Consider the following 23,390-nt stretch of genomic DNA (forward strand, 5'->3'; position numbering starts at 1 on the left):
AACAAACAATACTTTGGCACTATTTGCTTATTTTGGATATTTTATTCAGATTTTAGGTTGTCAACATTAACAAGGATGTCAACAAGTTAGATACTTAGTGCTCATTTATTCGTTCCACTTCAATATCACTGATGGTCATATACATTAGTATTTTTATTTTTCTATGGGCAAAGTTAATAAATTTTGTTTTGCCTTTGTGTAATGATAATTTTTTCATGTCAAACTGTAAAAAAGAAACACTTTCGAGTCATATTCTACCACAGTAGCTGCTCGTCATGAGCAAAACAAAATACCACTCAGGACAGTGAGGACTTCACATATATCATTTATATAGACAATGAATGAATCATTTCAGGGCCCAGGACGCAGCCTTGTGGATCTCCACGGTCGTTTGCCAAATCAATCAGGCGACCTCTACAAATCACCCAATCGCAAACATCATGGCACACAGTAGTCAGGGGAAGTGACTTCACGTTGTTAGCCGCTGCAGTCCAGTTTCGATAGACGACAAGAGAGAACACAAAGTCAAACCTCAAAACTTTGAACAGATAATATAGACTTCTTTATACAGATATGCGGACATAAACCTTTTTTTTTTTTTCACCCCAATGAATTGCAAGAATTTGCTGCATGTATTAAAACCATCTGTTCAGTGGATGGAAGTCTCTCGGAAGTTGCATCAAGTCCTGTCTTCCCTGCTGCTTTAGTGTCTCTTTTCAATATATCAAAAATACACAATGTCTCTCTGTGAGAAAAATGTCCAACAGACACTTCCTGCTTTACGGTGCAGACTAAGAGATCTAACTGATGCATATGGACCAGGGTCACAGTCCCAGTTTTTCAGTTGCAGACAAGTGTGTCGTGTGAACAGCTGGTTGTTCCTGGACATGCACTAAACATGACAATCGGAGCATATTTGCTGTAGAATTACTGTACAAGCGTTAAAACAAAACCAGAGCAACTAAAAGTGTAACATAATCCGCACGACACGTGACACAGCAATAAACAACAACAATATCGGAAACAACATCATCGTAACAAGAACAAAATCCCGGTCGGCTCGTCGCCTCCTCCACAGTCCACAGGGTTCCTGGAGTTTTACGATGCTTTTGTGCTGCATATATTTCAGGCAGCAATCCCAAGTTGAGTCTCTTTCATCGTTTTTCTTCCTTGTAAACGTGGAGGCCACGGAGGACAGGTTTTTTTTTTGTTGTTTTTTTTCTGCAAAGGTTTGAAGGATCAAGTGGTTATTAAGCGAGGTTCATGACGAGGATGTTCATTTGCATCAGTTCATGCATCTGCAGTGTGTGTGTGTGTGCGTGTGAGTGTGTGGTCGATAACAGAAGAGTGTGTACAGTCGGCATGCATAATAAAGACACCCTGCTATACAATGGATGTCCACTAGGTGGCATGTTTGGTCCATTTCTTTTTCTTTTTTTTGTACACCTGCTTCTCCAGTTTGCTGGAGAAATAAAATATCAAGTCATGGTAGGTGAGGGTGAGTGGATGCAGCGGGTGAGGGGATGCAGTGGGTGAGGGGAGCCGGGGGTGGGGGGGTGGGGGACGAGGAGTCGGGGAGGGGGAGTGTATTGCTCTTCTCAGACGCTGTCACCTTGAGTCTCCGTCGGTCCTGACGTCCTTTTTGTCTCCTCGTCGCCCACCTCCCCCCTGTCCTTTAGTTCTCCTCCCCCATCCCCCATCCCTCCCTCCCTCACCCTCACACTTGTCTCCCTCCGCTCCCCCAGTGGGACTGGCATTTCAGCAGCAGCGGGTGAGGGGAAATCTGCAACCACGCTGCGTTAAAGGGAGGCTGAGGTGAGTGTGCATGTGCATGTGCAAGTGTGTGTCTGTGTGTGTGTGTGTCAGTTGTAAGAATTGCACAACACCCGTTGGCTCTCCCCCAGCACTTTTTAAGTGGAACCGTGGTTCCCTCTTGGTTCATCCGGTAGCTCTGAGGAACGACAACCTCATATTATTGTATCACTCACTCGAGACAATAAGTCACTCCAGTGTAGCTACAATGTTACTACAGCATCTGGGGTGTCATGGGGGTGAGCAGCAGAGCCTCTGTGGTCTCAGACCAATCAATCCAGGTTTGGAAAAGGATACACAACAAGAGCTTGTCACATATCGGATGGTAAAGCTGCTGAACAACTCTGGGACGTGCTCTTGTAACCTGCCTGCTAATAACTTTTTGAACAGTGTCTGATTCTCTGTTCCCATAGTTGTGAAAGCCAATTACAGATGAGCCCTCAAGCTCTTCTCATTCTCACTAAACCCAAACCTACTCCATCAACGTTTCCATTCGGGTTCCTTCACACATTAGGACTAGTCATTGTTGAATGGAGGCGGAGCTGCAGCAGGTGAGTCAGGAGCGACGACGGGAGGAAGGAAGGCCGAGCGGCAGGTCGTCCAGCTTCCTGGCCCCGCCCACTTCAGAGCGACAAATAACGGCGGAGGGAGGGAGGTGAGTGAAGACGGGGAAGGGAAGGGTTTGAAGGGGGACGGAGGGGTATGGAGGGAGGAGCTCAGATGCGCTGGCTGAGGTCCGGCAGCGGCGAGGAGGAGAGCGCCGGCCGCGGCTCGACCCCTCGGCTCTTCATGAAGGACAGCAGCTGGTCGGGGATCTCGGCCAGGACGTCTTTGGCCAGCCGGGCCATGCTGAGGACCTGGTTCCCCGACCGGTCGATGTAGTCTCGGAACGGGACGAACTGGAGGTGGGAGGACAAGAGGGAGACGGATCACACTCCAACCCTCAACCCCGACCCCCGACCGGATCTGATGCAAGAAGGGGCGGGTCTTCGCTGATCTGTTGCTGCACAAAAATTAACTCCAGTGACTTTTTTGCACTTCTTTGTCTAGCGACTTTGATTCCTCTACTGTGTATTGTAAGTGGAAATGTCTATAATGCATCGGTTCTCACTTTTGTGGGTCCCCAAATCCCAAAATGCATCGTGGGACTCGTAGTTTATGGTCTACACTTTAATACCAAGAAGAAATTGAATCTTCCAAAATTTCAAACAACTTCAATACCTCTCAATATAATTTAATACAACAATACATAACATGCTATGCTACAGATTCTGAATGGCTGCCAATGCAGTCTTGCACATGAGGCCTTTCACCACGTTTCACCTCAACTTCCTGACTGAAGTTATTTTGGTTGCACCTGTTGACGCGGCGTGACGAAACTTTTCTCTCTTGCTGCGAAATGTAGCGAGTAAACATCCTGATCGGATTAGCCGCGTAGCGCGACGACGGCGGGCAATCAGCGCACTGGTGTGAGCCTGCAAATGCAAATGTGATTACGGCCGTGAGTGAGACAAAGTGGAGGGGCGCCGGCGCCACCTATTAATACGACTTGTGCTTGATTTACGCATTTAGTTGGCGGTTAATAACCCCGATGGCCCGGACAGAATTGAAATCTCTGCTGTCTAAACGCAAGAGCCCCGCCTGCTGTCAGCGTTCAGGCGCTGTGCATTCATCAGCCAGCACCTCCTTATTCGTCACAGCACCCCGCAAGACTCAGGGGGCACTTGTGCTCATGAGGACGTTAAGTACCAAGTCATCAAATACGTTTGTATTTAATGAATGATTGTTTCTTTAAGTCGTCACTTGGTCTGATTGTCAAATGCAAATTTTGGATTGAAAATGAAGTTGATTTATGCCATTTTTGTGTGTCGAAATTGTAGAAAATGTGCAAAAAAAAAAAGAGGAAATTTGGGAAAGTTGAAAAAAACTTGAGCCAAATTCCCGAAATTCGGAGAATTGTTGAGCTTGAAAATAAAACAGTTTTACGATGACAACAAAATGTGACAAGTTTGTTTGCGAGCCGCCCTTCAGGGGCGGAGCTCCGACGTCCGATAGAATGATGACGAGTACCTGAACGATGTCTCTCTCAGCCAGACGCCCCCGGGAGGACACCCTCACCTCGTCCCCGTCCAGCTCCTCCATGGCTGAAAGGGAGGGAGGCAGAGGCACAGAGATTACAAACCAGCTTGTTCTGAACTGTAGGGGGCGGAGTTAGGGAGCAGCTTCTCAGCACAGATTGGCTGAAACCTTTTGATGCAGCTCGCTCAACTTTAAGCAGAAATCAATAGCAATTCTGCTCAGCAGGGGGATTGAAGTTAAACATATTGAATGTATCGTATTGTTTCAAAGATGCCCCAGACCACAGTCTGAACATGACAAACGCCAAACTAGGGCTAAATTCCCTTTTCATTGGCACGGAAAAGAAAATAAAGAAAATTCATTGACTAATTCACGAATTTATGTGATTTGTTCCGTTTTGTTTCGTTTCTCTTTACTGATTTGTCTTATTTATTGTGCATTTTATTATTTCACTTTTAAATTCATTCATGTTTTTGCAGCCCACAGAGTCATTATTGCCAGTTTAAGAGTGTTGTCGAGAACCCAGATAACCCCAACAAAATTCTGCTGCTCCGGATTAGGGAAGAAAAAAAACACACACACATCGAGAGACACGATTAACTCGCCCTGTGACCCCTAAAAACACGCCTGAGCGCGCTCACCACCAATTTGGCCGTTCGATCGCCTAACCAGGCGGAAAATGATGCCGCCGTCCAAAAGCAGTGACGAGGAAACAGTCGTCACACACTGCTGGGCTGTGCTACACATCCACACGCACCCACACACACACACACACACACACACACACACGCACTCACAAGCACGAACATTCTTACACAAACGGTGGCCAGGAGAAAGGCTATTGATCTGTCGCCTTCCCTGCACTTGAGTCGGCTGACCTTGCAATGCATCTCTCTTGCTCTCGCTCTCTCTCTGTATGTATGTGTTCTGTATGTATGTATGTACTGTATGTATGTATGTATGTACTGTATGTATGTATGTATGTATGTATGTATGTATGTATGTACTGTATGTATGTATGTATGTATGTATGTATGTATGTACATATATACATCAGCCGAAACCGTAAAACGAGCATTATTACGCAGCAGCTGTAACCACTTCCTGTTTGCATACCACAGCATCGTTTGGTCAGTTAATGTCGAGCCTGGACTCGACATTAACTGACCAAACGAGCGTTTTTACAATTTCTGCAGTAATTCGCAACACGTTCACTGTCGACGGCGCGCTTCTTCAGGTGTCACACGTCAGTGTGTCGCCTTAGTGGCAAGTCGCACAGCTCACTGCGACCTCCAGAATTATTTTAATGAAAATCTTATGAGTCTTCTCGCTGAGAGGCGAAAAAAAAGAAAAGGGTTGTTAATGAGTTCTCACTAATTAAGTTGGTCATTTGGGATTTTTTTTTGGGGGGGGGGGAATCCATCTGAAAAAAAAAGAGCATTTGAAAAATGACAAACCAAAGTAAAAACGTCAAAACTGTTTTCACTTTGGTTTCTCGTTTCATTTCTCATTCAGATTGCAGATTGCAGATTTCTCTGCTGAGGTTTTCAAAGGGTCCAACGATTCCTATTTGTCCAACAGGCACAAACACTTCACAAGTCACTGCCCGCTCAATCACGATCAACCATTCTGGAGTTGGCCGGTCGTGAGTAGAGAAAAATTAGCCTTGAGCGACGTTCAAACCGACCAGACTGCAGCGTCGGCGCTGAGCTTAGAAGCTCGTAGCAGCTTCCTGTTTGCTGTTGTGCAGCTAATTGGCGGAAAACAGTTCATGTCACTTTTTTAAGAAGAATGTCCAAGAATCTAGAATTATTCGATTCTTGAAGAAAATTTATATCAAATTAAAAACTTCATAAAATTTGTCAGTGACACGCATGAAAATTCAGGGGGAAACAAGCAAAAAAAAAAATTTCACGTTGACATGGATTAATGGAGATAAAATACATCTCACAACCGAGTCCTAATAATAATTCCTGATGAGAAGAAATCGAGCTAAGGAGGAAATCTCAAGACTTTCGACTATCACCCAACGTGACCAACCCTCTAACCGAAAGGCCGATACCTAAACCTAGCAATTGAGGTAATTAATTACGTAATTACACCCAGCTGATCGAAGCCTCTTCCAGATTGCCACCAACGCTGGGCTAAAAATCCATTAGCAACAAGCCAATCAACGGCGCCGACATTCGCTGCCCGGCTTCTCTCGCTAAACTGCAAACCTTGTAAAACCATCTCGGAATTAATCCCGTCAAAAGACTTGAAGATGATGAGATTATGGCCAGTCTTTGGAGGGGCGGGGGGAGGAAAAGCAGCAAAAGAGATCCGCATCCGTCTGTCCTTCACGTCGCGTCTTGATGTTCAAACGGGACGGAAACTTTCTTTTGAACAAACTCAGAGTGTCTGGCTTTACTCCATATCTGATGGTGGGAGTAGTCTGCGGAGAAGGTTGGCCCTCATGGAAAAAAAAAAAAAAAAAAAAAATGAAATCACTTCCTCGTACGGAAGAAATGCAGCCATATTTCGCATATTTACCACAAGTCAAATGATTCCAGTTTTCTATGCAAAGATCGACACGCTGCGTTTCCTCTATCGCTGATTGAACATCTGTGCCTCCCCATAAACAGAGGCAACTTCCGACGACCTGCCTCCTCCTCTCCTGTCGCCTCCATCGTGTTTATTCATCTGGATGCAGAGGGTGGGAGGGGTGGGAGGAGGCGACGTGATACGGAAACAAAACACTCACCATCAAACTCAGCTGGTCCCACACCGACGATGATGATGGAGAGGGGCAGCGTAGAGCCCTGGACGAGAGGGGGAAAAAAATCAGAAGGACAAACGCTCAGATTGTTCAGACTGGTTTGTTTGTATGTTTGTTCTCACACATTCTAGGAGAAGCAAAAATCAATGGACGAGGGACTGAAAAAAAAACAATTTGACGTTTGTTGACACTTCCTACAATTTTTCCCCTCTCAGAAGCACAAAGAGAGAACGATCGACAAGCCTGCCGCTTTCAAGACCGTTAGAGGAGGTGAGAAGCGCCAAGACAGAACTGGAGGTGGCGCCGGTGAGTGGCACAGAGAGATAAGAAGACTGGAGGTGCTCGTGATGCTGGATCAGGAGAGGGAAACCATCCAAACTGCAAGTTTGTTCCAGGAACATTCTGGATGAGGCTCGTCTGTGTGTCTTTGCAGATTCTCATTTATAAGGATTTAAGGATTTGTTTTTCTCCTGTCTTGGTCCACACACAATTACTAAAGATGCTCAAAGAAGCACCACCAGACCACTAGGTGGAGACAAAAAAAACAACAACCCTAAAACATATTGATGCCATACTGAAGAAAATAGGTTGTGGTAGCAGTTGTAGCCAAATTCAAAGAAAAGTTAGAAAACAAAGTTAGTCTTGAACATGAATTGAGAAACATGATGTTCAACACTGCGCTGAAAATAAAGCAACTGCTGGAGAAATGTATGTATAGATGTACTATAGAGTATTTAATAATACAGAGAAAATAAAAATGAACTCAGCTGCCACCTGGTGGCTGTTAGCGGTGCAGCCGCTTTTTATAAACTTGGAGATCTTTACTCCTCCTTGGCAAAAGTGGTAAAAATTTCTGCCTGTCACAACAGCAGAACCTGCCCACCAATTTGAGCGGATCTCTGTCCTGCCAATCACTGGCTTGACAGGTTGCTGAAGCAGCTACTGTAAGCTCTTCGTAGAGGCAGGATCTGTTGCAGTGATGGCAGAAAACACTTTTTTCCCCCCTTATTCTTCCTCTCCTTGACTCGGATTTGAAGGCAGACCACTGGTGGGAGACATCGTTTTTATCCTCATGCCTCTGAAAGCCTCGCCGCCGCACATAAACACATACAACAGTGCCATCTATCCATCGATCCATCCATCCATCGGTTGATCCATCCATCCATCCATCCATCCATCCATCCATCCATCCATCCGTGTGAGTGAGTGTTAGTGTGCACATTACTCACGTTGACCACAGCCTCTTTCGTCTGCACCATATCAGATATCACTCCATCTGTGATCATCAATAGGACGAAGTACTGAGAGCCGTCGGTAATCTCTGCCGCGCAGCTGGGGAATGCACAGGTACACACACACACACACACACACACACGGGAAGGTTAAAATTCTGCAGGTGCACCACCAGAGAACAGCAGCTTCACAGGTCGACAGAGAATCACTTACACAACATTAAACTTGAACTTTTCAACGACAAATCCCCATTTCTTTTTGTTTTGTTTTTTTAACGCAATTATTACCGAACTTTCTTTTTCACGCCACGGTCGGCTAACATCATCTGGCTGGCAAACCTATTTTTGTTTGTTCCAGCTCATTGTGTTTCACGCCACTGACTTGTTTACAAAAATTACAACCTTGAGCGAGACCCTTAAAAAAAAAAAAACACCACCGCCAACGTACCCAGCGTGCTGGCGGTACGGTGAGTGGGGTTGAGGAGGTCATGTGACCTTGCCTGTTGTTTCTCTCTCCGCACTTCACCCTCCACCTGAACGCCGGCTGAACGTCTCCACAGCCGTATTCGCAGCGTTAGATCTGGTGTCACCATTCCAAATGAGTTTGCGGGAGTGTTTGCACATTAGGCGTGTGTGTTTGCGAGTGCCATTTGTGCTGTGTGTGCGTGTGTGTGTGTGTGTGTGTGTGTGTGTGTGTGTGTGTGTCCGTACATTCCCTGCAGCTCCAAGGACAAATAATCTATAACTTATGCGTTCCACCTGACTGAGTGTTGCACTGAACTGTGAGCCACTGTGTGTGTGTGTGTGTGTATGTGTGTTTCCGCAGTGAACGAGGCATGTGTACGCTGGTCACAACATAAACACGGAATCATGCATCGTTTGTATTCTTTACCCTCATCCATCCATCCATTCATCCACCCATCCATTCATCCATCCACCCACCCATCCATCCATCCATCCATTCATCGTCTGTTCTTCAGGTGTGTTTGTCTCTCTGTGCGACTGCGATTTGACCAGGGTGTGACTCTGCCTCCTTCACACTAATTATAACAGGATAACAGGATCCCACCACCTGTGAACCTAAATGCGGCACAAGCAGTAGCAGCAAGAAAAAGAAGAAGAAATGGATGGATGTTGAATACCAAATATTCATGAGCTCGGGTTCTCAAAAGGAAAAGAGACGGTCAACCAGTCTCAAGTGTTTTTTTTTTTTTCGTGTTTAGTTAACTTTTTACGTCGTATTTTTAAATTTTGCTCCATCTGCCTCGATTTGGAGAAAAAAAATCAAGATCAAACTGTCAAAGTAACGGCCACCAACGACCATCAATCATCGATCTGAACTTGAACTGCTGGAATATCAATCTGAGCAGATCATTTTAAAAAAGAAAAAAAAAAAATCACATCACTCAATACTTCCCAGAAAAGACGTTTTAATAATCCAAAATTAAATCCGCTGACGCACTGTTAATAATATTAATGCGCTTAGCTCGGATACCGCCGCATCCTGCTTAATCTTCCTCATGCACTGCTGCCGTCTCATGAATAAAACACAATCTAATCTGGGGGGAAACATTCCCATGAGTCACACCTCTGGGAGGTTTCGGCCAAGGGCTCTTTCTTGCTCAAGACGACAAAAAGAAAATCTTATTTTTAAACAGTTCCCGACCCCTCGTCCACTTTACAGCAGGAGATTCACGATGCTGCTGCACAGCTTCCCCGCAAAATGTTTCCATAGGAACTTCCAGTTCAGTTTCAACGATGTGTTGCAAACATTGCCACACTGGCTCATTCTATGACAGCGAATGAGGTAAGACGAGAGAAATCAGATGGAATTCACCAAAAACACAAGGAGAAAAAGGCAGAACCGAAATGTCTGTGTGTGACTGAAGTAGTTCCGTTTATCGGCCTCGAGGACTCGAAACTGACTTTGCCACTTTGTTGATGACCGGGGCGAAGTTGGTGGGTCCGTACAGCTGCACCGTCCTCAGGCTGTGGAAGTAGGCCTCCAGCACGCCCTCGATGCCAACGCAGTTGGGGTTGTCGGCGTCTCCGCTCTGCGGCACAAACACACACACGCACACACACACATGCGCACAAACAGCATGAATGCGCCGCACGTAGCGCGGCAAGGTAGCGAGTGAGACAAGCCGGAGAACATCTGCCGTGACCAACATTTCTTTCTGCAGCCGGAATAAAAACGCAGCGACAGCAGCTGCTCCATTGGCGGAGACTTAATGTGACAGCGTGAGATCGAAGCGAGACAAAGTTTGTTTTTTTTTGAAGGGGGGGTTTGGAGAGGAGGGAGGGGAGGCGCCGTGAAGGATGAGCTGCAGACGTTAAGTGAGGCTGATGACAGTGCCAAATGAAGACTTTAGAGTTGGGTTTGTGTTGTACACAGGGGAAACCCTGCGGTGAGTCTGGAGGTGATGCTAACAGGTGTAATAATCCAAGAAAAAATAAGTAAATAAATATTTTTGTGTTTTATGCCCTGAAGTGCTGAACAGAAAGTTAAAACTCTGGAATGATACTCAGAAACAAAGAGGCTGGTTGCGATTAGCACGACTAAGAATACGTATAAAGTCAATGTGCAGATGCGATTAAACACAATGTCACCATAGGGGGCGCAGCTGTTGAAAAATGACGGCCAGATTATGATCCAACTACAATCGAGCATCTTGGCACGCAAGTTTCTCGCGATGGCGTCGGGCTCCATGGGAACGCACTGCAACAATATAACCACTCCTGGACGTTTTGGAAAATAGCTACACGTATCAAACTGTATTCATTTAAGATAGCAACGTTGCAAACATAAGGCTGTTTTGTTTGTGTAAGGAAGTGGAACAAAAATAAATGTAAAAAAAACCAAAACCTGCTGAATCACCCCAAGCGTTTTAAATGCAGCATGTGTATAATATCACTCTGCAAGGAAGCGGCACTTTTATTTATTACGGTATTTGAAGAAATTTCCTGGAAGAATTGTCGCTATCGCTCTTGATTCTCGCTGTTGCCACTTTGGCTTGTTTTTTCCATTTCTTTTTTCTGAACAGCCTCGGAAACATCTAAAGGATCAAATTGCTTTTAACCTGCTTTCGACCCGACTGGAGAACCTTCCACCCCTCTGGGGGGATTCAAGGGCCAGGCAGAGGAGGATGCTGGGAGATTCCCCGATGGCAGCCAGATGAGCCGCGCGTCTCAAGTGGATCGAGCAGCTGCTGTCACAGTGACCACGCCCTCCTCCTCCTCCTCCTCCTCCCATCGGAAGTGTGTATGTGTTTGTGTTTATGTGTGTGTGTGTGTGTGCGCTCCCATGTGTTAACCTTCTCACCAGCGGGAAGGCGTGGGAGATTTTGCCGTCGGGGGGCAGCTTAGCGCCGAAGCCGTAGGCGGGGAAGAGCTTGTCGCTGTCGTAGTCCTGGATGATCTCGCCGACCGCCTTCAGGGCCATGGCGTAGGCGTTCATCTGGTAGGGGCTCATATAGTGGAGGGAGGTGGGCTGGGAGGGATTCCCTGAGGGGAGGAGGGGACACACACACACACACACACACACACACACACACATAAAGAATGATGTGAACAATGTCTCCGCAGTCGGGCTGGTTGTCATCTAAATGTCCATAGTATCGATACCAAGGTGAGTATCGGTATCGATATCGATACTTGCGGTATCTGTATTGATACTTGCGGTATCGATATCGATACTTTTGTGTTTTTTTTTAGAATTGTTAGGTTTACATTTTTGTTACATTGTTGCTTTTTTGTTTATTTTTAACTAGGGAGTTTTTTTCTCACCAGTGAATGGTGTTTAGCAAAAGGGGAATTATTTCATTTTTATACTGTAAAATTGTTTTGTGTCGTCGGTTCATAAAAAAAACCAAATGTATTTGTCTCAAATCTCTTGTTTGTTGTGTCTTATTGTTTCACCATCTTCATAATCAACAAACCTAAGGTAAAATCACAGAATTATTTAATGATTAGGACATTTCAAGCCAAAAATGATTGATATTGGTATTGGTATCGGCGATACTGGCCCTGTATTTTTATATACCAAACTCGGCAGTATCGCCCAGCCCTGATCTGCAGGCTTTTCCACCTGAACGACGGAAGGCCGAGGTCCCTCCCACAGGAAGTGAGCCGCGCGAACAAAGCGCTGCATTTACGCAGGTCTTGGAGCGGCAGTAAACGCCACCTATTGAAAAATCAATCAGCGCCTTAGACAGGATTATTATGGGCTGTCGTACGCCATCATTAGCAGCAGCGGCAGCTGCATTTTTTAAAGCTCCGTAATTACGGCGCAGAGCCAGAGGCTGTTTACGGAGGAGGCCGTACAAAGTGTTTCTTCCTCCCCGCCCCCCAGATCCAGCCCTCCGCTGGCCCTGCAGGTGCGCCGCGACTTGAGATGAAGGGAACACCAAACACCTTGTTGCTGATGGGTTTAGGAAGTAACGCTAGAACTGTGTGGTTGTCTACCATTGGACGCAGTGAAGTCAATGGCCACTGTGAAGTTCAGCTGAGTCCTGGGAAGCACAGAGAGAAAATAAAAAAAGTAAAAAGTAAAAAAAAAAAAGAAAAATCCAAAAGGGAAAGGGGGAAAAAAGATTAGAGGACCGAGCAGCTGATTAATATGCTGGGACAATCATTGTCTTCAAGGTCTAAATGAGGCTCAACAAACACACGTAGTGATTAAATGTAAGTGAAGAAAATCAAATATTTTGCAAACGACATTCATCGATTCACCGGCAGGACGCTCACGGAGAAGGAATTCTAATCTAGTGTCCTCAGACTGGAGCTCACATACACACACAGTGTGTGTGTGTGTGTGTGTGTGTGTGTGTGTGTGAGTGTGCACGCGCAGGTGGTTAAACAAAAAGAAGGAAAGGAGAAAGAGCTGAAATGGCAGCGGCGGCGGAAGCAGCGGCTGCTGATTATTATTCCACTCACCCTCCTCGGATGAAATCCACAAAGGTGTACTCGGACTCCACTTTGAAGGACAGCAGAGTTACCTAGTAAACACACACACACACACACACACACACACACACACACACACACACACACAGTGATAGGATGGAATAGTATGTGGAGGATTGGATGGGCGCCAGGCAGACAGGAAGGAGAGAAATAATAAACAGGGCGGCCAGACAGCAAAGGATTCCTGGTAAGGCAAAACAGGTCGAGGCGAAAAAAATGCCAGAGATAAAATAAAACACCAGGCAGTTTTCACTCACCGTGCCGGAGTTGACATACTTCTTCTTCTTGCCTTTCTTCTTGGGGTTGAGCACCTGCAGGGGGACAAGCAGGGGGCAGCGACTGAGCCGGTTGGCATGTGGCGGCTGATGGAAAACGTGAATAATTCAAAAGCAACATTTCCCGATAATTCCGGCAGCTTAGCAAAGGGAAATCGAACGCTTTTTCCCGTCCGGAGAGCGTAGAGGAGTCGCACAGGGCTGAAAGCGCAGTGCATCAGTTTTGAAGCCAGAAAAAGTGGAGCTTTTTTGTTAGGGTTCAACTCAAGCCATGTTTTTTAATTCAATGTCTTCTATTGCTGTCCTTTTTTTTTTTTTTTTTTATTATTCCTGGAATTTTTCAGGGACGAAACTTCCTACTCGGGTATATTTTCATGCACTCACATCGTCAAGCTAGCTGGCAATTTTATTTTTTTTGTCAGCGTTTTCACATGCAGGAGAGAAAATCCAGCAATTTTCTCTTGCCAAAAATGCTGGATTGATGTGCAATCAATTTTCACATCAGGAGAACTTTTTAAAAGCCTGTAAATTACCCTTCAGGGTTACTACAGGGTTCTAAAGCGCTGTGTTTCAAACAAAAACAGTCAACACAAAACATGACAAAAATCTTGTTCATTTTTTGAGTTTATGATGCGAAGTTCAAACGTGATAGAAGGTTAAATAAAATGACCTCTGACTCAGCTAACTCTGTCGCAACTGAATTAAACGCTGCCCTCCGTGGTCTCACCTCGTAGACGTTGAACTGGTTCTGCCCTCGAGACAGCTCTCTGTAGCTGGTGGTGAACTCGCCGATGAAGTCGTGACTGTGGGCAGACGGCAAGACACACACACACACACACACAAACACACCGTCTGGCTCGTGTTCCCTGGATATCATCGCCATCTCCGTTCTTCCTCCTGCCAATCACTCCGTGTCTGTCTGTAATTAAGTTGTCCAAGCAGCTCTCGCTAAACCCACTCGCAGCAGCCATTTCATTTTCTCCTGACATTTCAAAAATCACAACGTATCCAAGCCACTGCTGATTTTTTTTTTTTGTTTTATTCATTTGTTTATTTTTACTTTATTTTACCTTCCGTCTCGGTCCCAGTCGTAAACGTCGACCTTCACCGTCCTGAAATAGACAAATAAAAGAACACAGGATTCCTGAGTAGTTCTGCTCATTATGATCGTCAGAAAATATCAGGAGGAGAAAGCAAAGTTCTGCTCAATAAAGACCAAGAAAAGTTTGGCACATCCAGCCAAATAATCAGACGGTTATTCAAATGGCGGTTTGACATATATTGTCGAAAATTGTGAAAAGTTTAGATTTTCTACCTCAGAGTCGTCAGCTAGTTATTTATTATTTTGTTCCATTCAACTTTTTGTTTGATCAAGAGTTTCTCATTGAGACCAAAATTCTGATCATTGGCAGATGCTAATTGCGCGGTTGTGTAGCGGTGCTGCAGCGCGATCGCTGAGTCGGTCTCAATAACACCAGTGCTGGTCCCTGGGACACCGCGACCGACTGCTGGCATTATTCTGACCGCCCCAGCAACAGGCGATGTCATCCTGAGCCCGCGCACTATCCCGGGGTTCATCGGTGGTAAATTAGCCGTGGCGGCGCTTTTTCGACGTCAACATTCCGGACGACTGGAAGGTTTCTCCTACCTGTCGTAGTCGCCGTTGCACAGCGCTCGAACCGGGATGGTGAAGGACTGCCATGCCGGATTCAGCGTGTTCTTGATCACCTCCGTCTTGTGACAGATGGTGAACCTGGTCGTGGAACACGTAGACATGAGGAGGAGAGGGAGGAGGAAGAGGAGAAGGAGGAGGAGGAGGAGGAGGTGGAAGAATAGAAGTACAGAGTGTATTTGCATTGCCCACATTAGACATCACGCGCTTATTATGCAAGCAGCCGGGGTCGGGCTTATCTGCAGGTCTGAATCCTGGGGGGTTCGGCAGACGACAGATTGGTAGATTCAATTTTATTTTGTGCAAATAACCCCTCCGAGGCAGAGCAGTAGAGGAAGTTTATAATCGTGCAAATTGAGACCAACCCCGATGGAGGGTTCGGTGCAATTTGGAAGCGAGTCATACAAACAGTGTTTACCAAAAGTGGGCATCTGTCCTTACTGCCGCCGGGCGAATCAAAAGGTTTTATTTTTTTCTTTCTGATATAATCACAGTTGATACTGTCAGATCTGCAGGGGGAAATGGGAAGTGAAGTGTTCCCATCATGGTGGCCTTAATGGTTTTATCGAGTGCCTGCAAGCAACGGTGCCCACACGCGTCGTCTCAATCAAGCGAGACATTAAATGTCGCACACAATCTTTGTGGTATCTGGGTATAAAAGTTTCTTTGTGTTTATGGATGCACTTCTAGGTATTTACAAACATTTTTCTTTTCTTTTTTTTACTGCTTAAGTTCCAAAAACTTTTGCAAAATAACTGATTGGACGAAGAAAATGGTGATGAAAAGGTTTGTTTTCCCACACATGCTGGTAGAGGCTCCAGATAACTGTTCTGCTTGAAGATTGAAGGAAGGGAGAGAACTTTGCCCATCAAATCTTTGGTGGCCATTAAGATCAACAACAAGAAACCAACAGGAGGCAGATTCCACTGTCTTTCCACTGTTTTTTTTGGCGTTTTCTCCCGAGCACATATGACAACCCGTAACAAGGTGAGACATCATACAGCGCAAACCACAACATACCTCCGCACTGCAGTGACATTTCTACTGGCACAAGCTCAAAGACAAGAATCCACCAACTCACGTTCCATCCTCATTACTCCGGTAGAAAACCAAGAAGGGGTCTGACTTTCCAAAAAAGTCCTTCTTGTCCAGCTTGTTGGCGCACAGCTGCATGGTTGCAATGTCCTGAGAGAGCAGACGGACAGGTTTTTTTTTTCTTCACTCAGGTCAAAGTCAGTCTTATTTAGATGAAGAAACAGGGCTTGTTACAGATGTGACTGGTGATGCTATCAAAAAAACAAAACAAAAACAAAAACAGCCTATTGATGGCGATGCAAATGCGGATGGGAACGGCGGAAGAGCCAGGAGTGGAGATGGTTTAATAACGGATACTGATTACAGTGACGGCAGCCACAGCCTTCAATTTAAATGACAGGTGACACGTGGGAGAAAGTGAATATATTGTAGGGGGGTTGTCATATGAATGAATGAAGGTGGTTCCAGCAATTAATGTCTCTGTTCCTGTCCTATTGATGAATGGATGATGGAAAATTAGATGGATGGATGGATGGATGGATTTTGGATGGATGGATGGTGGAATACATGTTGGAATGGATGGATGGATGGATGGATAAATGAAGGGATAGGTGGATGGTATAATGCATGAACGGATGATAGATGGACAGACGGGTAGATGGAGGTATGGATGGTGGAATGCACGGATGGATGGATTGACATCCCCTAATGAAGGGCCTTGAGTCACAGCCCCCGGCGGGAGAGCCGCGCGGAAAACCTTTTTAGATAGTTTGTGACAGATAAGAAAAATAACACACACAAACCCACAGACACACACTCCGCCGCACAATTGATGGAAGCTTCCGCAGTGCATTCGCTACTTGTCGAGGGAGCACAACCTCCCTGAGAAACGATGGTAAACACCAGCCAGATAAGCCTGTTCACATAATGTTTCCCCAGCGATCCCACACAGACTTACACACACACACACACACACACACACACACAGAAACAGGAAATCCAGTTAGCGCCTGACAGCCTGGTTGGTATTAATATATTGCGGTGGCAGTTGTGTTGCGTGGCGGGGAGTTGGGGAAAAAAGACACAATCTCAGAAGAGGAATCACTTAGTTTCCAAGCAGGACGACATCTTGACAGTTCATTTGAAACCTATTTTCACATCTGCGGGTCGCTCTGGGTGACGCCGCATCGAGTTGTTTATTAGCCCTGAACGGCGTGGAAATAAATGGGCAAGGATGGCCGCGGGGACCCTGTACAGCAGCGCAGTTTCGAGAGTAAACTCAGGCAGAAACATTTTTTTATTTATTATATTCAGTATTAGTGTGTATATGGTTGGCCATGAGATGGATTGATGTCTTTTTTTAAATGCCAGTATTTGAAATAAAATAAAAGACGTCATAACTTTTGAATGTTGGTGTGCACTGACCCTGCAGTTACTGAGCTCCTCCGCTGTGAAGATGATGGATCCACACTTTTTCCCCGGGATTCCACTGAGAGCCAAGAAGAAGAGAAAGGAGAAAGAGGAACCAATGATCAGGAGAAAAATTGAGGCGCAACATTAAAAACACACACCTGTTGGTGCTTTTCAATCTTTTTTTTTCATGTATTCCTGCACTTAGTTTTAAATTTTAATAAACTTTTCTTTTTCTTTTAAAATTCTTCCTGGATACTATATTATTCTCTGTTTTTTATCTGTTCTGACCTACGTGCCTGGGTATTCTGCATGTATTGGGACAACAGCTGTTGAAACTGTCCAAATTTACATAACGGAATAATCCCATCCTATCCTGAGAGCTCCAGTTGACGAAGCAGCCGACTGGAGTTTCGACACTGACGGGTTCCGCTGGAAGAATTGTTTCCCTCCTGGTGTCGTAGCTTCAGGGCAGCCCACGAGCTGCTGACACTGGACGGACAAGAGGCCTCGTTTGTGCCCGTGCAAATTAATCCCACATGTCTAATTCCAAAACCAAAGAGTCAGGGCGGAAAGTTAATAACTTTAAGGGCACCTATGATGCTTTTCCACTTTTCTGAGCTTTAAAAACTGTTACAATGGTGAACCCTATCGTCAAACGATCGAAAATCGTCAAATAATGAGGTTCACGCGTTTGGACGTGAGCCCTGCAAATTGTTGGGCATGGTTCTAAACGCTCTGTTCACGGAGATTTTTTCAATAATGGGAACGCAATGACATATTTGCGTTCCGGAGCTCCTTTCATGGCCAAGCTCAGGCACACTCTCGGACTGGTTCCGCCCTCCCCCGCACGTTTCACTCCATATAGCGATTTTCACGCTGCCAGCATGTTAACATCAGTTGTATAGAGCTCTTCCTGCTTTGTGTGGACTTAAGTTGTGCAGATATTCTTGTCTAATAATAAACGACTCTATGACTGAAGTGATCGCTTCAGCGTACATATTTTCTCAGCTAGGACAGTGTTTTGATACAAGTCAACAGTATGAAACGAAATCATTCTACACCCTATTAAAATGTCTTGCAAAAATACAAAACAAAAACACGGTCAGTATACAAAGTAAAATATATTTTCGGGGACACGGAAGGCACAAAAAACGTCCAGGGACCTTTGGTTTGCCTTGCGGCCGTAACTCAGCCCGCGCTGGGTCCGTACGAAGCTGGATTAGCCGGTGAAGCCGGTGAAGCCTTCACGAAGGTAAGTGTTTAAATTGTGCCTGTTTCGTAAAGTTTGCCGTTTACTCTTCACTCCCGCAACGGCAAACTGAGGAAGTGAGGCTCAGCAGCGACAAAGAGTGCTTTGTGTGAAAGAGTGTCCGAAAGACATAAATTGGTCCTTTTCTGAATTTTATAACAAACTCTACAAATCTATCATCAATTATTTTCAAGGTGAACAGGAAAACTACCTCCAAGGATCGTATCAACAACACCTTGGTTCCTCATCCACAACAGCTTTTGGTCTTTGCCAATGGTTTACAAATCAATTTTATGGCAGCGTCCAAAAATAAAACCTTGAAACTGGACGGCTTCCCGGCAGACTGTGGAAAGCATTTTGGTCTGTTTTTTAACAAAATGATAGATGATATCAGTAATCTGCCATGAGTGTACCCGTAGCGTGTTGTATAAAAGTGGCAAGAAACCATTAAATTTGTTTCCTGTATAAACCACATCAGCATGGAGCCAGGATACAAGAACATCAGCATAAAGGTTGGAATCCATTTCATCTCAACAGATCAACCCACACGGGGCGGCTTTTAGAAAAGGGACACACCTCCAATATCAATCCATTAATTGGTTCAAATCAATTCACGAAAGGGCCCTTTAACATGAGAACCAAGACAAGGTTGCATGATATCGCCTTTGCTCTTTTTGCAACGTTGAGTGAACTGCTAGAACCACGTGTGGAACATAGCACAAATGAGGCACTTAATAAGAAGGTGGAAAATCACACGATACGCAGATGACATACTTATATAGGCTTGTAGAAGATTTCATTTGCAAAATACTCTTAAGGGGGAAGATAGGCTTTGCTAGACTTTCTAAATATTTGAAATGGGACAAAAATAGGTGAAGCTGAAAGGGCGGAGCTAACATCTGGTTGGGGGTGTGGCCACAAACCCAGAAGAAGTACTAGTGCCATTCGAGACACTTTCTCGAATGGCATTAGTGGAGCAAGAAAAAATGTCAAAGGATGGACTTTTATTGTATTTGGTGGGTACAATAAAATAATTTATTTTCTTTTTTTTAGCAACCACTGAAAAAATAAATTTTGCATCACACCGAACTTTCAATGTCACAATCGTGAGGATTTTGCAATTCTGATTATCAGGGCTTCTTTTCCATCGCTGTCCTGTTCTTTAATATTTTTTTTAGTTCACTACCCTCATACCAAACTGGAGCTTAATCCAACTTTTTTTTGTATTTTTTTTTTTTTACTTTTTTTGACAGCAGGGGACCTGAGGCAAAGCCAAGAGGCAGGGCTGTTGTTCACTGACCCTGAATGTCTCAGCTGCGCCCCAGTTCACCATCAAACCTGGGGAGAATAACAGCAGCCATCAAAGGGCAGACATTCACTCAAGTTTAACGCAAAGAACAGAGGAGTGAGACGAGGAGGAGGAGAGTAAGGGAAGAGAATTACAAGAATAAAAAACAGCGACAAGAGCAACATCTGATAAATCCACAGCCTTCCACTATGTTGTATGTTTGGGAGTCTTGGCCGCGGGTAGCAGGGGCAAAGGAAATGATTTATGAATTTGACTCTGAAAAGTTTTTTTTTATCACGCAGCTGCCAGTGACAACACCACGCACAAAGTCACCCGGACTGTTTGTCCGAACATCTTTGCTTGGCTTTGGGCAAAATCTTTACAGCTTTCAGACACAACACCTATTTATTTATAGATATTTACGGGCTGAGTGGGAAGCCAGAGTGAAAGCACATTGCATTTTACCCAAACAGACAAATGGACCTGCCAAGCCTCAGTTAATGTAACTGGCCGTCCAAACAATTTATAAATGGTTTACATTCACGTTTGCCATTGAGTTTCACATAATCAAGCCAGCAACACAGAGAAAAGCCTATCCCCACAATTTGTGCCGGCAGAAAATATATCCTCTTTATTTAATATGACAGTGCACCACTATAGCACATTTCTGCAAAAAATGATGTACAATCACACAGAGGAGTATAAAACTGGAATGTTTTCCTCTGGGATTCTCGGCAGCGGGAGGGTTGTGATAACACTCTGGTCCACTAATGAAACCACTGTTGCCTCCTTTTTTTGGGCACTCCACATATGTTCTAAACATTATTTTGAATGTCACTGAATGACATGCCTGTGTTTACTCCAGTGGGGTGAGGAGAAATACTGTAAAATACAACACTGGGATGATTGAAATAACAACAGATTTTTTTGGGGTGGAAACTGATGGTGTAGATGCTGTTGAGCTCACTCATGTTTTTAACACTTAATCTGAAACCAAAAGACGTTCATTAATTTTCTTGTTCGTCCCGTCGTTGGCATCTTTTTTAACATTATCATAAAAAATAAAAAAAATCTAGCTTAACAAGTATCATTTGACGTGTTGCAAAGCGTTGCAAAGTTGCTCCCAGTCGCCACACCGTACACTATCAAAGTATGTCAGCTGTGACCTTTTTTAGCTTCCCCCTCACCACCCGCCCAATGCAGCTGCTTTCTGCTGTGGTAATAAAGCAGCTTGAAGAACAGTCTCCTGACAGGACGCCGGTTAACCCCAGGGTCACAGCTGTCATTTAAAAGGCTCCGCAGAGGCCCGTGCGTGAATGTATTTGCACCTTTCTGCTTCACTTTATTCCTCTCTGGATAGCTATCCTGCTTTTATTCACACCTACGTTCAAAAAAAACAAACAAAAAAAAAACAGTTCCTCAGATTGTTTGTAGAAGGTATTGCATTGCTTTAGGAAAAGCTCGCAACACTCGAATTCACGCAGTACGTAAAATGAATCCTCGCTGTCATGGCAGCGCTGCATCCCAACATTTTACAAACATGAGTAGATGAACGACTTCCTGCGAGTCCCGAGAATGAGCTTGAAAACAAAATAAGATCCACAAACTCTAGAATTTTTTGTTCCTCTGCTAATTCCTCTTCATCCCACGTGTTTGTCCCCACACATGCTCTCTGATTTGTGATCCGTTTCATCTCAGCAAGTCCCCACGTCTCTGTAATTACCTCAACAAGGGCCAATCTGCCCCTTTGTTTGTTTCCATCTTTTTGCATGGCCACTTTTCAAACCACATCAATTGGCTCCATTCTACCAAGTCGCAAAGCTTCTGTCATCTCTCACTGAAACGCAGCTTTGTTCTCAACGTGGAAAAACCGCCGTCCTGCTGTTAGCAAAGTTCCTTTTAAAATCAATAACATTTAAACAACAGGTACGAGTATCTTGCAATCAACACAGAGTCACAATGTGGATGAGTAAACTGTGGGGTTCCACAAGATTCAGTTCTAGGACTTTTAAGAACACACAATGTCATTGTACTCCATAACTTCCTTTCTTTAAAAAATGTTGTAGTAGTTGCTGTTGTTTTCTTCCTGACGTCGCAGATCCGACGAGTGCCTCCGACAAACTGGCCCCAATTACTGGCGAGCTGGTGCCCTGTGACACACACTGACCTGTGTGTCGCTCAGTGGAGGGGTAATTCTGCACTCCACAGTCCCTCCTCTCACACCTACCAGCAGCTTGTTTGGCTCTCTGTCCATCTCACCATTCTATATCAGCGTGGAGCAAACAACCTGGCAGTGAGCTCAGGCTGTTAACGGCTATTTCAGTTTTTCAAAAATTGTAAAATTGAATGTGTCATTTGTCTGGTTCTTTGCACGTCAGTGGTGGAGCCACGGAAGTTCTGCTCTGCGTCCTGTAAAGTTACAGTTCTACTTCTATACCGTGTTTGAAGCAAAAAGCTGAACGTTGTTGTTTCACCCAGACAATAATTTGAAAAATACCTCGGCTGTGCAGTTGTGCCAAACAGGCGCCCTGCTGAGCTTCCCCATTTGTCCTCTTAACGAGAAGAGGCCCACTTTTTTTGGTCCATCATTGCAGGCTACTTTTACTATCCCCCCTCCCCCCTGCGGTTACCATAGAAACACACAGGTGAGTGTAAAAGAGTACTTAGTTCGCTGCCCAGTGAGACGCCCGTTTCTAAAACTGTTGACCTATAAAAACACCCACCCACATGTGGAGGCTACCAGCAGCATATATGACATTTGGCAGAAAAAAAACATATCGACAATAAATGAAGTTTTCCATGATGCTCTGATACATCCGTCGGTACATCTTTATTTGTGCACAGCGTCTCTCTTTTCGATTGCACCACGGTGCTGTTTTTTTTTTTCAGATTTTTTTTTTTCTCTCTCTCTCTGCTTCCCTATCAGGAGAAAAACCCTCCACCAGGACACGTTTTTCTTGCTCATCTCCGTCGTGCTCTCATCCCGACTTCATCACCTCCGCTATGACCTTTTCAATCATGTCTGGTGTTTTTTTTTTCTTTCTCTCCTTTTTGCCAAAGCGCCCCTCCTGCCTCCTCCCTCCTTCAACTTGATCTCCCTCGTCGTTCCTCCTTTTTACTCTCTCCATCTCCTTTGCTTCCCATTCCCCCCTCCTCTGGTTTCTCCCTCCGGGCTCTTTGCTCCTCCTTCACATATGATCCGTCTGAGGCCCCAGACAGCTGTCTGCTGTCCGAGACGCTGACCATACGAGGGGAATAGTGATATTGCTCCATTAGTCGCTCATCAGTTTAGACCCCCCCCCCACAGCACCCCAGAACACCTGTATATCCGTTATTTATTTGGTGTCACGGGCGTGGGATTAATAGCGGGGGGAAAAGTATGTGTTATGTGTCTCTGGAGCGTTGTTTGGTTTATTCTGCCTTAGCTTTTTGGAAAAACATCACCCTCGGAGGGGAATCGAGGCCATCGAGTATTTTTGTCGTGGGTATTTTAGGATTTTATTGTATTGCGGTGCAGAACAACCGAGATCAAATTGAAAAAAAAAAAAAAAGAATGGGAGCACTGAATTGTCAAAAGCTTCACTTTGATATTGGCTGCCACAGATTTCA

General features: G+C 44.9%; 1 protein-coding gene across 1 annotated transcript in view; it reads right to left on the bottom strand.

The window, feature by feature from the left end:
* Positions 1-309: 309 nt before the first annotated feature.
* Positions 310-23,390, bottom strand: part of LOC142888377 (copine-9-like) — a 45,834-nt gene continuing 22,753 nt past the window's right edge. Inside the window, exons 8-21 of the mRNA XM_076026619.1 lie at positions 17,257-17,320; positions 15,878-15,981; positions 14,773-14,877; positions 14,195-14,236; positions 13,852-13,927; positions 13,107-13,160; positions 12,820-12,881; positions 12,349-12,395; positions 11,207-11,388; positions 9,808-9,935; positions 7,879-7,981; positions 6,635-6,692; positions 3,883-3,956; positions 310-2,711 (exon numbers count right to left, since the gene is read on the bottom strand). Coding sequence (XP_075882734.1) covers positions 2,529-2,711; positions 3,883-3,956; positions 6,635-6,692; positions 7,879-7,981; positions 9,808-9,935; positions 11,207-11,388; positions 12,349-12,395; positions 12,820-12,881; positions 13,107-13,160; positions 13,852-13,927; positions 14,195-14,236; positions 14,773-14,877; positions 15,878-15,981; positions 17,257-17,320 — 1,282 coding nt within the window. The 3' untranslated portion in view covers positions 310-2,528. The remainder of the gene's footprint in view (positions 2,712-3,882; positions 3,957-6,634; positions 6,693-7,878; positions 7,982-9,807; positions 9,936-11,206; positions 11,389-12,348; positions 12,396-12,819; positions 12,882-13,106; positions 13,161-13,851; positions 13,928-14,194; positions 14,237-14,772; positions 14,878-15,877; positions 15,982-17,256; positions 17,321-23,390) is intronic.

Source organism: Nelusetta ayraudi, unplaced genomic scaffold, assembly GCF_046127955.1.
Source record: "Nelusetta ayraudi isolate G7.1 ecotype Tasmania unplaced genomic scaffold, CSIRO-AGI_Nayr_v1 ptg000019l, whole genome shotgun sequence".
Classification (NCBI taxonomy): domain Eukaryota; kingdom Metazoa; phylum Chordata; class Actinopteri; order Tetraodontiformes; family Monacanthidae; genus Nelusetta; species Nelusetta ayraudi.